Here is a 15,257-nt window from a genome sequence, read left to right on the forward strand (position 1 = left end):
TTCACATACATACATGGTAGTGCGTGCATTGTTGTTACTTCTCTTTTTGAAGTATTGCGATCGTCTAATATATTTTGTATCATATGTGATGGATTTTCAAAGTCGAAATGTTCTTTATTTAATATGCATAACAAGTGTTTCAAAAGAAATGCATTAATAAAATCAACTCAGGTAAAGACAAATAAAAAATAAAAGAACACTTTTATTTGAAGATAGAATTCTCAATCGATCGCATAATGTTTACAGAATTTGCTAGTAATAATGAGTGAACTTGATGAAGCAAGAGAGGGCAACTCATATTGGGCATGCGACTAGCCCTAACGCATTAACCAACACGAGCTCTACCTATTAACCATGCCTATAAAACCACTCCAAGCTCGAAAGTGACAAAAGTCGTCAAGACATGCATACTCATCCCGATGAGTCGTCAACTACTCGGCATCCCACCAGCTCAACGTGTAATCTCCTTGGCTTCTCAAGTTCTTTGCGGAGGAGAATTTTGACCATTTTCTTCAGTCCCCTATAACCAAATGATGGCTTCTCGAGAACATATCATGACTTTCCATCCACATTCACAAGAGACAATGACAACTGTGGTGCTACACAGAATCTGAAATGGTATTCTTGCAATTCTACGGTTGAAAAAAAAAAACAAGTTCATGTTGTTCTATCACGAATTTAAAATTTAGCAGGAAAAGAAAGTTAACTGGAGTCCGGGGATGACAATTACTAATGTCACTCGTACTGCCTCGTTACTAAACTCCTGTTTGAATCATGGAAGTTCATGTTATTCACCCAGAACGTGCTTGAACCAATTCGTCCGCCCTAAGTTTTAGGCCTCATTGGACTTCAAGGAATTTCTGGGCTTCATAATAAGAAAAGAACACAACACAAGAAAACAAAACAGGAGGTCTCACTTCCTACTTTTCTTCCTAATATCGAAACTAACCCGGCGAAAGGCTCGTAAGTCAGCAAACAGCGAACAGAAGTAATCCCTGAGCATGCCGAGTCCTTGAAAAATCTGATGTCAAACAGTTGCAGTGGGCATCAGAAGGAAGCTACAATCTCTATTGCAAACGGATCTATATTACAGCTTTAGAATCATAACTTGATCGATTTAAGGATGTACATGTTTATTGTAGTGGTACTCGTCGAAATTTCACCCTTCAACAGGATTTCAGTTTAAGAAAAAAGTCATTTTAAGCTCATTCAATCAGTTAAATACCAAATTCAACGTGATTAAGCCAGTAGTTAAATCCATCAATCCATCAACCAAAAACAAACTTTTTTCCGTGATTCAAACATTTGATTAAATTTATTCAGAGTTCAACATTTCACGTATCACTTGCCTTGGCACCCATCCAATTACATAGAAATTAGACTTCGGGTGTTCAATTATGCCTCCACCTAAGTGAAGGTGGTCTTTTTTCCAGGAATCAAAGGGGCAATTTCATGAGCCCAAATAAGCCCTTTTAGACGAGTGGAAAGTCCTTGTATAAATTTGTATCTTTGACAGGACAGATGGGAAGTCCATACATCGATAATGTTCGAGATGAGAAAAAAGGTCCTGGTGGAGCAACAGCCATCTCCGTGTTCAAAAGAAAGAACCAAACTTCATAGATCAAAAAGCTTGTCCAATTTACAACCAACATATATTGAAAAAGAAAGGAAAAATGACATAAATTGTCCTCGAATTTTAGGAGTGGCAAATAGGTGGGTTGGGTTGGGTCGAAAATAGGTCAACCCATTTAACCCGTTTTAACCCATATTCTTATAATATAAATCTAGTAACCCATACCTGACCCGACATGTACCCAACCCATACCTGACTCGAACTGACCCGTATTGCTAAAACCTATTAATATTCTAGGAAAACACACTTCTACTCTATGCTAATTGAATAAAACTTCAAATTAAATTAAAAATAGTAAAAAAAAAAAACCTATTAATTGAAATATTTATAAAAATTAGATTATGCACATCCTTCTCTTATTTGAAGTGAACGTACCATTGAATAACTAAAAAGCGTAACATGAAAAAAAAATTAACTAAACCTAAAAAAAAACTCATTTTTATGATTTTTTATAAAAAAAAAAAAAGTATTGTTAAAACATTTTTATGCAATACAAATTTAATGGAAATTTTTTATGATTCTTTTTAAAATATTTTTAAAAAATCGAATTTTTAATTTTTAAAATATAATTTTAATTATTTTATTTTTTAAAATATAATTTTTAATAATTATTTTTCTTTTTCTCTTTTCTCTTTTCTTCTTCTTGACGTGACTAACCACAGGCGAGATCGAGCTCGCTAGCGTTGGGCGGGGCTCGATCTTATCGATCCGACGAGGTTGAGGCCCGCCAACACCAGCGAGCTCGAGTCTTGAGATCCGGTGAGGCTTGAGCCTCACCGGTTGTCGGCGAGGCCAAAGCCTCACCGTATCTAGCAAGACTTGAGCTCACCGAGGCGTCGCGTGAGGCTTGATCTTGCCAATCTGGCGAGGCCAAGGCCCCCGGATGTTGGCGAGCTCGAGCTTGGCCGGTTGTCGGCGAGGCCAAGGCCCCACTCGATGCCCGGCCAAGCTTGAGTCTCGCCCGGATCCGGCGAGCTCTAGCCTCGCTAGTCGTCGGTGACTTGCCGGTGAGCTCGAGCCTCTCTTGGCCTATCACCGGCTAAGGAAGGAAGAAAAAGAAAGAAAAAGAAAAATAATTATAATTTCGATTTTTTATAAATAAAGAAAAACATTTTTATAAAGTTAAAAATGCCATGGGTTTAAACTTTAAAGTGGGTTTCCTAATAACCCAATTCCTTTTGTATTTTACTTTCTTAGATCCATTTCTAACCAATATTTAACTTTCACTTGACCCATTTCTGACCCATATTTAACTTTCACTTGACCCATATATAACCCATTTAACTAAAAATGGGTCATAATATAGGTTTATGACCCATTTGCCAACTCTATGGAATTTTAGCCCAAAATATAATTTAATCCATAAACTTTTAATTTCTTCAACGCGATCTTTGAACCTTCACTCAATATGTAATGTAGTTTCCGAACTTTTAATTTGTTTGATATAATTTACAAACTTTTGATATATATTTGCTATAACTTTTAAATTATATGAAAATATTCAATATTGTCCTTCCATAAAGAAATGTTAATGAAAAATAATAGGAGGTTGCCAATTACATTTCACATTCTACCCGCATAAATTAATGATTCCAAGGACAGAACTATTCATGTGGAGGCAACTACTCTTACACCAGACAAGACTTTTCATTTTTCACATAAGCACCAAGTTAGATTACAAGGTGTGCAACCAGACTGGGTATACCCAAGAATCAGACCGACCCACCCAGAAAACAGGATCGAGAACCAGTTCCCGAACCACTTTTAGAACTAGTTTGGGAATCGATTTTGTAAGTAGAGGTTTAAAACCCTATTTTTTTTCCCTTGATTTCTATTCTTACTCTCGTAATCACACCGCATTTTTCCTCTTGGCTCTTTCAGACACGTGTAACACTCCTCTTTCATCATTTCTCTTCCTCACTCGCTTCCCTCCCTCACCGGCTCCCTCTTGCATCGTTTGACGGACGGACGGTGTTCATCACCACCAAATTTTTGTGTACCATGTGGATTGACTCGCCTAACTTCTTTTTTGTAGGAGGAGTTATGCTTGCATAAATGAACAGCTTCATGTAATAGTTACGGGAATAAGACTAATATTAGACCCATGTTTGTTGCTAATATTTATGCAATGTTATGATTTTTGCTTTGTCTTATGATTTTATTTATGATAATTAGTCTTGTGGATCCTTAATTTTTTCGTTTAGTCAAAAAGTTCATGTATTTATTTATTACAAGTGATTAATGTCTCAATACAAATTAGGAAGATTACGTTATTTTCTCGCGTATTAATGTAAAATTTGAAGTCATATAGGATATTGGGAGGTTGCAAAACAGGTTCTAATGGAAACAGGGTTGATCTTGGAACCTGACCGAAAAAACAGGATGAGTCAAGTACAGGTCCAATACAAACATGGTCAGGTATGGGATCCAAAAAAGGGGAACCGGTTATAAAGGGGTTGGGTATAAGGTCTAGGTTTAGACCCTATCCCGATCACCCCTAGATTACACATTAGCAACCATTAAAAAAAAACTAAAATTAAAATTAGAATACATTTGACAAATTTACTCCAAACTTTTTTTGACAAAAAAAAAAAAAACCCAAAATTAGTATACATGTTATAAACTTTTATCCTTTATTAGTGTATGTTAAATTTACCATTATATTACTAAGTTGAATGGGCAAAAGCCACCATGATCTTGCCAGCCGCAGGCGAGGTCACCTTTGCTTGTGGCATGGCTAGGGCAAGGCTAGCCTCTCTTAGATTGGAGCGGAGCCGCCTCGCCCACAACCTTGGGCAAGGCTAAGCAAGGACCCTTGCCACTATGAGGAAAGTCAAGGAGTAAGAAGAGAAAGAAAAAATAATTAAATAATAAAAATTCAAAAAAAAAAAATTATTAAAAAAATTGCCGCATTAGCATCGACTACCAGTTAGCATCCATGTCAGTGTCGGACGGCCAAAATTGACTGGATGGACTGAATTGGTACTAATGTAAAATGGTTTAGGATTAAATTGATACAATTAAAATGTTTAAGACGGAATTGGTACCAATGCAATAGAGTTAGAACTTTTTTTTGATATTTTTTCCTGATAATCATACATTAACATGTCCTATTTGTTCATAGATGGCCTATTCCTTTTTTTTCTCTGTGATAATACATATAATACATCCTTCCATGTGAAAATTTAAACCTCTAAATGCATAATTTTAACATTTTCGATTTAACTTGAGTTCGACTGGTTTATAATTCAATTGTGAGGGTGTAATTATTTCTAGATACGTGAAATTATTCAAAGACCGGATTTACTTCGTTTATAATTTCCTTTTTCAAAATCACATATATTTTTCCGCCTTTGATGGCTACGTATAAATAAGATTTGACACTTGCAAGCATGCAAGGAACTTAATTTAGCATTACAGAACACGATCACGTAGTTAGCCTCGCGCACCAAAACCCAGAACGAGCTCTGAGTAACTGACTACGCTTGCAATCCATTCCGAGCTTGAAATTGAAGAAAAAGTCGAGTCACACGTATTTGACATGATGAGCTGTCTACACTTTGTCATCCCACCACCTCAACGTGATCTCCTAGACTTCTAGCTTTTCGGAGGTAACACTCAAAACAACTTCTGCAATCCATAAAACCAAACGATGAAATCCGCCACCCCTCCACCGCTAGTGTGTGGAGATCAACTATGCGTGACACGGCAGGACCATAGTTATCACTCAGCTTCTTCACGTCATACTTGATGCCAACGTCGACCGATGTGTAGTTGAGATTGGTGAGAAACGCATGACGGTGAGGCCGGGATGTATATGGAGTAAAAGAGTTGAAAGATGAGACAATGAGGCCGACGTAGCAGCGGAGTCACAATAAGGTGATGACGACCCAATTTAGCCAAAGCAGGTAGGCACGTTGGACGTCACATCTCTAGCGTTAGAATAGATGAAGAAGTCTCGTACGAGAAGTTCAAGATTGTCAAGGAACTTTACTCGTGATCGAAAAGTAAAATTATCTATCCATTTGAATATAGATTAACATCATGAAAATACTCAAACGGATATGTTTGTGATAAATTACGCCAAACTAATTTACAAATCACCAAATATTCCATACCGATACATCCACAATATATTGAGAAAATTCCAAATGATAGCCCTAAGTGAACCGTGTTTGAAATAAGAGTGCGAAGTAGTTATAATTGTTTCAAATAAGGGTCTAACTTACCAACTCCCTAGTCGGCAAAAAAATCCAACAAATCAAGGGTATCTTTTTCCAAATATAATTTATATTAAAATTAAATTAGATCAAAATTTAAAAAAGAAGAAATAGAGCCAGAGGGCTCCCTCCCACATGTGGCCACCCCCTCATCGTTGGTGGGGCGATGACAATGGCTAGCAAGGTCGCCGATGCCTGGGCGAGGGCTAGTGACCCTCGCCTTTGCTAGCCCTCGCCAAAGAATCTAGGTGAGGGTTGCCCGCCCTTGCGTGAGGGTGAACAACCCTCGCATAGGCCTGGTCCTCGCCCAACGCCCCTAGACCTCACCACCAAGGTTAGGGAGTCTTGGGTGAGGGTGGCTAGCATCTTGGCAAGGGTGGCTAGCCCTTGCAAAGGGTCGCCAGCCCTTGCACAAGCACTAGTGATAGGGTAACAGCCACGAGACGGGTCCCTCCCCTTTGTGTTCTTTTTTAACTTTTTTAGTTTAATATTTTTTAGTTTGCAAAGGAAAAAAAAGGGAAAAAATTTAAAAGACGGAAATTGTCATTCACTAAATAGTGAGCTTAGTTCATTCTTTAAGACTATATGGACACTTCAAATTCTTATTTTACACGAAGTCTATTTCATGTCCTTATTTAAGAAAATAAGAATATTTTGGTTCATTATTTGAAATAATGTTCACTTCAAATTCTTATTTGAGAAAATAAGGATATTTTTTGAGACCCTTATTTGGAATTTTCCTAATATATTTACCCTATGTTAGCTTCCTTCAAATTTTCCCATGAAGCTAGCTGACATGACAATTCCTCATGGAAATCCATATTAATTTGAGGTAAATTTATAATAAATGTATCTGATTTTTGATGATTTAAAATAAATTTAAAATAAATTTATCACAAATGCACTAGTTTGATATTTTCCCAATATCAGCCCTACGAATATCAATACCCACCCTTTTCTTACCTTTACCAAAAAAAAATATTAATACCCACCTCATTGGTGGTCGCGTGGTTTCCGCTCAATCCCTCTACTGGAAGAGAGCGAGTTCAAGTCTCCGCGGTCGCTTATGCGACTCACCCGCGGTCCGAGGGAGGTGGGTCTCCTCAGGTCGCCCCGGGTTTACGCCATCGGCTACCGGTTGTATAACGGTTCCCGGATCACCAAAATATATATATCAATGGTTCTAAACCAACCAAGACACGCGTGCCTGTCATTAGAAGGTAAATTATTTCTTTTATTGGTCAATTTACATATGATTTATTTTACGGGATACGATATTCAATCCCTAAATTAAAATATTTCTTCAAGAAGAGTCGTCGTGTACATCGTTAAAAAATAATCATGAACATTCTTGGGATGATATTCATTCAAGAACCCTTCTTTAAAATTTATATATATACACACAAGCACACATATATCGTCAAAGAACGTCCGGTTTGTTGTTGATGCTTGATGGGTTGCTTTGCTCTCAAATCTCAATAGCTGTAAGCGGATAATCTTCATTTTAAGATGTGAACCGCAACATTCTCTTGCCAAAATAAAAATAAAAAATTGAAGATAACAACTCAGTCAAGTAAATATTCTTTTGAAAAATAGCGGTGTTTAATGCCCAAAAAATGGTAGTTATATGCCGCTCTTCAACTTCAAGGCAGGGTAAGTTCACAGGACCTACACCGGCTGCATTTCCAAATTGGTGCTTTCTGGATCCTTGGACGCAGGAGCAGGTGGCGCAACTGCAGATTGATGGTCGTGTTTAGAGCTCATCTCTTGAACGGGAGGAGGGTTAACCACGGTCTCAGGCAGCGCGGCATTATCAGAGAGATGATTCTTCATCTCCCGGTGTTCCTGGCACAACGCACACCAGTGCATGCAGCAGTGCACTAGACATGGATCGCATGGTGAATTCTGCACAGAAGAAGGCTAACAAGTCAGCAGCAGTAAGCAGAAGTAATCCCGAGCATGCGAGAATCCTTAAAAATCTGATGACAAACAGTTGGGCATCAGAAGGAAGCTACAACCGATGCTGCAAGCAGAGACTTAGGATGTACATGTTTATTATAGTGGGACTTTTTGAAACTTCAACTATGAAAACACAAGATTTCAGTTTAAAATGGTCATTTTAAGCTCATTCAATCAGTAAAGTACCAAATTAAACATCGATGATTGAGCCAGCAGTTAAATCCATCAATCGGAATCTCTTCAGTTTTGCTACCCTATAAAAATATCACCTAAGAAGTATAAAGAAACTCACCTTCAGATGATACTTATTTTGTAATGACTGCCGAAAGAGGCCAGTGTAGATGCCACAGATCCACCAAGCGAAAAACAGACTCTCGCAGATAAGAAATGATGTCCTAGGATCAATACCATGAAACACCGCTGTTGCTGCGGCAAGAGCTAATCCGCCTTCAACAAATATGGCATGGCAAACACAAGCATTTGTCCAAGGAATATCATCTCTCAATGTTTCTACATTGCGCCCAAACAGCACACAGGGGCAGAAAAGCCCTGTCCGGCCTGTATATTGTATTATATTTTAGAATCATAACTGCACCATAGAAAGGATAAGAAAGAGAGAGAAAGAACCAGAGGAACCGCAACTGAGGAACAAAAGACTTATGAAAGTTTGCTTTTAGAGAAAAGTATATGTCCCTCTTCCACTATACTAACAGGTCAAATCGTTATTGGACTAAAAGATCATATCATATCAGATGCTTCCGTCCCCAAGCCTACTTACAGAATAGTCAGCTATTAAAGGAATGAAAAATGGACATTGCAGTGGTGATGGATTCGGCTCCATATTTTGTATTTCCATTTTGACCAAACCAGTTGAACCTGCTCGTAGAGGAAAAGATAGGCAGGATTTTTTTTTTTTTGGCCAAAGGCAGGAAACGGCTGAGGACTAGGGGAGAACGTACCATGACTTTCTACGCATATTCAAAAAGATTATGACAACTGTGAATTGCTAAACAGATCTGAAATGGCATTCTTGCATTTCTATGGTAATAAAAAAAGAAAAAAAAGAAAGAACACAAGTTCATGTTGTTCTATCATGAATTAAATTTAAGAGAAAGAAAGTTAACCGGAGTCAGGGGATGACAATCAATAAGGTAACTTTTACCGCCCTGTTCAATTCTTGAGGTACTAAACTCCTGTTTTAATAATGCAAGTTCATGTTATCATCCAGAACGTGCTTAAACCAATTAGTAAGCCCTAAGTTTTAAGCCTCACTGAGTTTCAAGGAAGAAAACAACAAGACAAAACAAACATTGGAAGGAAGAAAGGTGATTTTCAAGGACACTATCATAGAGATGGTGCGAGGCACAGGGGCCTTGCTAGCCTTAATTCTCATCGAAGATATCAGAACCACTGCATCAGATCCCTCACTATAGCCGCACAATCCTAAGGGGGGTGATGTTGTCAATGTAAACCTATGCTGGTGGTAAACCCTAGTGAACGTGAAAGCGACAGAACTGGAGGTCTCACTTTCTAATATTCCTCCTAATATCAAATCTAACCCTGTGAACAGAAAGACACAATACAAATGGTTGCCATTCACAGCAACAGCAATGCACCATGCCATAGCCTAATTCATTCTCTTAATGATCAAGTAAGATTAAAATGGAACGACAATTCAAATTTCAACCAGAAGCATCTGGTCTCCCCTTAAGTTTTAAAAAATGGGATGTTTTGAGAAATGAACTGCTCAATCTTGGTAGGAAATAGAGATAAAATGAACTACATAATGAACATCCATGTTGTTGAATGTGAAGAAGACGCTTACAGCTTTCAGGATCATCAGCACAAGCATAAATGCCAGTCGTCCAATCCTCGTCAGCTGGGGCCTCGTAAGTTTCCGGTAAAGGTTGCCCACATTCAGAACATCTACGGACATTCAACTGTAGAGCAGAACATAAAAATCAGCACTGAACGTAACATCCCAAGAACAAAAGAGTCTAGTAACTGATCATGCAATAAAACGCAAATTCTAGACAGTATATGCAATGGGAAGTCAACACCCGTGTCCAGGCAGTGCAGGAGGAAACTTCTAACACTGAAATTTATAATAGTCTCCTAGTCCTGATCACCCGGATCCTATTTCACACCTCCCACGCCTTATTTACCAGCTCAAAACGCACGAAAAGGATAAAAAAAAACTAAACCCAAAATGATGAATTCACGATCTCGCAGTTCCAGCTTCTCATCGTTCCTTTCTCTTTTCCGGTTGTAAAATTTTCACTCTGTCCCCCACCCCACCGAGAAACAAGAGCAGCACAGTCGAAATCCATGTACGAACTCACCGTACAAACAAAAACCGTTCACGTACCCATTTCCCATCGCTGAAAATCTCGATCAGCCCCGACACGAGCCTTAGATTCACATCCAAACCTCCCCACCCCATCGTTCCTTTCTCTTTTCCCGTTGTAAAAATTCTCTCTGTTCCTCACCCCCACTGGGAAACAGAGCAGCCCGGACGAAATCTACGTAAGAACTCGCCGCACAAACACCAACCATTCGCATTCCCTCTCACATTCACGTACTTATTTTCCATCGCCAAAAATCTCGATCGACCCCGACACGAGCCTTGGATTCACATCCAAACCACCCTGCCCCACCGAGAAACAGAGCAGCACAGACGAAATCCATGTACGAACATGTACGAACTCGCCGCACAAACAACAACCGTTCACATTCGCACTCACATTCACGTACCCATTTTCCATCGCCGAAAATCCCGATCGACCCCGACACGAGCGTTAGATTCGCATCCAAACCACCCAACCGGAGAAACCGGAGAAACGCACGGGATTCCCAGAACCGGTTGCTCCGGCATCCGAACCCACGCGACGAGGAAGACCCAGTTGATCAAATCAAAAATCAAACCGAACAGAGAGAGAGAGAGACAGAGGGTGAATGGGAGAGCCGACGACCTGAGGGATTTGCACGGGCTGGTTGAGCTCGCCGGGAGTGATGTCCTCCAGCGGCGCCTGGTCCTTCGTCAGCCTCACGTACCTCGACGGCGCATTGCCCTCCGCCATGGCCCCGCCCGATCCGGCCCCGGAGCTTCCTCAGATCTCGCGAAGGCCGATGGAATCGATCGACGATGCATGCACGAGCTTAATGGAGAACGCCAATGAGGAGGAAATGTCGCAACTTGAGAGAGAGAGAGAGAGAGAGGGTGCTGAAATGGTGGGAAGGAAATTAAATACTTTTAACTTCCAATCTCGATGAAATTTTATTTTTACATTAATTTTTTATTACGTATTTCCTTCCTTTTTTAACGGATGAAAACTTGGGCTCTGTTTGGTGAAGAAAATTTCTGTTCTTCACAATAACTATTTCTATTCTTTTGTTTAAAAAAAAATTATTTAGTAAAATTTTTGTTCCCCAAAATAGATTCGAAATAGAAATCATAAGTAGAAAAAGTATAAAAAAAAAAGTAACCTCTTGTTTTGGAACAATTCTTCTCTGTTTTTCATTTCTTCTCTTCTTCTTTTCTCCTTTCTTCTTCTTTCGACAACCTCGCTAGAGCATTGCTAACCGCCGGCCACAACGGGCTACAAAGAAGAAGGAGAAAGAAAAAGAAAAAAGAAGAAAAATATAATAAAAATATTAAAAAATTAGAATAAACAAAAAAAAGATTTAAGAGTTTTACTAAACGTATTTCTATCCATGAGAATAGAAATTTTGGATAGTTATCAAGTGCGTTTTTTGCTTAGAAATTATTTAAGGAACAAAATTAAAAAAAAAAAAAAAACATTTATAATAAAAAAGTATTAAAGCAAATGGTTCTAAACACGTCATAGGCTTGTTTGGTAAAATAAATTTCCCGTTCTCCATAACAATTATATCTGTTATTTTATTTTAGGAAACAAAAAAAAGAATAAAAACCTGTTTGGTAAAAATTTTATTCACGAAAACAAAAAATATACTCTTTTTTCGAGAATAAATTTGGAGCGAAACAAAAAAAAAAAAAAAAAAGTAGTTTTTGTTCCCAAAAACAATTCCTATAATCAATTCATATTTTTCCTTTTCTTCTCTTCCCCTTTCTTCTTCTTCCTTTAATTCGATTCGCTGCCTCGGCTATGGCGGCAATTGACCAGACGAGGTTGATAACCTCGCCAAAACATCGTCGACCCTCGGTGAGGTTAGCCTCGCCGAGGTTGTACGAGGCTCGGCCTCGCCTTGGCTAGGCGAGGTCTGCCTCGCTCATATCCGATGAAGCTAAGCTCACCCGATGGATTGCCGGCCACCAGCTACAAAGAAGGAGGAAGAAGAGAAAAAAAAAGAAAAAAATAATAAAAGTATTAAAAAATTGAAAAAAAACAAAAGAATTTAAGAATTTTACCAAACGTATTTCTATTCACGGAATAAAAATTGTAGATAGTTACCAAGCGCCTTCTTTTGCTCAGAAATTATTTTTAAGAATATAATTAGAAAAATCATTTACGATAAAAATTATTTATCGGAACGGAATGGTTACCGAATAGGCTCTCAATCAACCTTTTTAATTTTTTTTTTTTATTTCATCCGAAATTTTGCCGCATGCCCCCTTCAACTTTTTTTTTTTTTTTTAACGAAAGGTACCCAAAATTTTCGCGACATATTTCATATCTACACTTTGATTTTAGATAGATCACTTCCTGCGTGCCACGTAACCCTCCCTTTTAACTTTACTTTTGTGATCACACACAATAAATGCTAGGCGTGATTGTACGATCAATCAGCGTTAATTTATTGATTTGTCGTAATTAGGTTTTTATCTTTTATTCGATTTTAAAATTATAAGATTGGTATATTGAAAGTTTCTTTAAAAGTATTCTCGAGTGCATTCAATCGATAAAAAAAAAAATTAAAAAAAAAAATTTGTATTAACCTTCCTAAAAATTTATCATTTTCGACTTATCTCGATAATAAAGATAGAGTATCTTTAAGTATATAATTTGTCTAATTAATTCTCAACTGTAAAAAAAAAGCATATCTTATTGCCTGAAATATACTCATAATTGGAAGTATCGTTTTGATCGAACTACACTAGCGTCGATTTGGTATGTAACTAAACTAAAAGAATTGTTGAAGCATTAACTAAAATTGAACATTACAATAAAAGAGTAAAAACTAGAACTTCTTCATAACGTGCACACACGTTTATGATAGTTCACTTAGTTTTATTTCCGTCTTTTAAAATCTAATCATATTAATTTAATTTATATAATTTTAAGAAAATATTATTTAGTAGATATCGAGTTAATAACAAGAAGAATACCAAGCCGATACACTTGTTACAAATTTACTTTAAATTAATTTTTTTACTACGAAAAAAATCACAAACCGATACACCTATGATAAATTTATCATCTATTAATTTCTATTAAATTTTATCGTTACATCGATAAATTGGATGATACGTTACAATCACGAGTATATCGGTTTAGGTTTTATCATCAATTTCTCACAAATGTCTAGTTTATGATATTTACCGAAAAACAGCAATTGATAAATTTATCACAAATTTATCAATTTGGCATATTTGTGATCAAAACAATTAATTTTAGGTAAATTTATTACAAATATATCAATTTAGAATTTTTTATGATAAAGAATTAATTTATGATAAATTTGTCACAAATTTAATAATTTATGATTTTTCAGGATATTAGCCCATAATAATTAGTATTCTCTGTAAATATCTCTAGCCGTTGCTGTTGGTAATTGGCGAGGCGTCTAATCGAAAGGTTTCACTCGATATTCTCGGGAAAACTAGGAAATTAAAAGCAGCGAGCAACAATTTTTTTTTTTTTTCCGGTCTCTCTATTCCTACTCTACACTCTTTTTTGCCATGCTCTTTGCGGGACGTGGGAGTCGAAACTTCACTTCAAAACTTACGCGTCCCCACCCCATCCCCTGAAAATGTGGGAATTTGAACCCCTCACCTCCCATTCCAGTGTTGGAAGGGTGGCGTAGGCGAATCCCGGTGGTTGCAGCAGCAACACTTTTGCCTCTCGCAAGCTGTTCACACAAATTCACATACAAGTAGTACTAAGGGAATTCAGATTTTGGCAAACTCGGTACACTCGTATCACATCTCGAAGCGCATCATGTCATGAACCTGCGTAGAAATGATAAGCAGATCGATCTGGAAGCATCGCGTAATTGTGCCAACACTATGACCAAGATGATTAGGACCGAGAGCAGCTAGGGACGATCGGACTTGTTCGTCTAGCTCGGCCGCAGCTGCCGGTGTGGCCGACTGGGGAGGTCGAAACGTCCCGTTCAAAAGCAGCTTGAATTTTGAAACGTGGACCATGATTTTGTCCTTCAAGATGTCCAAGAGCCACTGCAGACTGTTCGTAACGCGGACGATTTCTTCCTCACGAATCTGAGGGCTTTCAGTTCCATCTGCAATCCATACGGTTACAGTCTGAGAACTTCTTGCTCCCCAGCAACAAAAGATTGCAGACAATCAAGATATGATAATGTTGGTGAATAAGAACATCAAGATATGCTCCAAAACATTCATGCTGATTTGATTCCTACGAAAGCAGTTTCGACTCGCCACTTTCAAACTTCTTTACTTCTCAATCTTGGTCGCGCTTGATATAGCCGCTACAATACTTCATTGGACTGACATGATCAGAAGATGAACTTATACATGCGACATGCTCAGTTGAATCCAGTGAAACCATAATCTTCATTTTCGTTTAGTCCATACGAACCTGAGTGGAGCCAATCCTGGAAATTCTGGACCGACGGATCATTCATAATGGCGCTCCAGATAGCTTCATCAAGACTACCATGATAACCAATCTCTACAAACAGACAGACCTCTCGTTAAAACTTGGTTAAGGATTATAGGGTTTGTTCTGGCATAACGACAAAGGACGATAGAGAAGAAAGGATCAAGCTTCAGCTTGAGCCGTAGTTTGAATCAGGATGTATCTCACAATTCTGATACATACTATAGTGTGAATGTGCTACTTTCCATGAAAGTGTAAACATATTGGTAAATCTAATTTGCTTGTTCTCGGTTACCTCAGGTTTTAGTCTCATTATTTATCCAGAACTAAACCATGATCCGGCATGGAAAATAAAAAATAAAAAAACAAATTCCTAGAGGATCCTACAATACGTCAATTCGAGAATATGGCAAAGCTGGCTTGGTTAGCAGCAGACGAAGGGCATGCTGAACTCTGCCCCATCCACTAGACATCAAATGCTCAGATCCCTCCATCTGAAAAGCCGCATCCAGTTTTGCTCTGAGAACGATGAAGAAGCGCTCTGCCACAGGCTGGTTCAACCAAAAACTCATCAGAGAGAAATCATGCATGAACATGTGTAGGAGACATCAAGCATATTATAGCAAATGGAACACCAGCTTTTGGATATGGGAACGTGCTTCGTTA

At 38.1% G+C, this 15,257-nt stretch overlaps 1 protein-coding gene across 1 annotated transcript; it reads right to left on the minus strand.

Moving 5' to 3' along the window:
• Positions 1–7,332: 7,332 nt before the first annotated feature.
• On the minus strand, positions 7,333–11,023 carry LOC120286088 (cell number regulator 6-like). The gene is made up of 4 exons (XM_039311702.1): positions 10,785–11,023; positions 9,638–9,752; positions 8,105–8,370; positions 7,333–7,758 (listed from the first exon to the last, which is right to left on the minus strand). Exons 1-4 carry the CDS (start codon positions 10,890–10,892, stop codon positions 7,522–7,524), a joined length of 726 nt encoding a protein of 241 aa, XP_039167636.1. The 5' UTR covers positions 10,893–11,023; the 3' UTR covers positions 7,333–7,521.
• Between the last annotated feature and the right edge of the window lie 4,234 nt (positions 11,024–15,257).

The sequence above is a fragment of the Eucalyptus grandis genome, chromosome 4 (assembly GCF_016545825.1).
Source record: "Eucalyptus grandis isolate ANBG69807.140 chromosome 4, ASM1654582v1, whole genome shotgun sequence".
NCBI classification, from domain to species: Eukaryota; Viridiplantae; Streptophyta; class Magnoliopsida; order Myrtales; family Myrtaceae; genus Eucalyptus; species Eucalyptus grandis.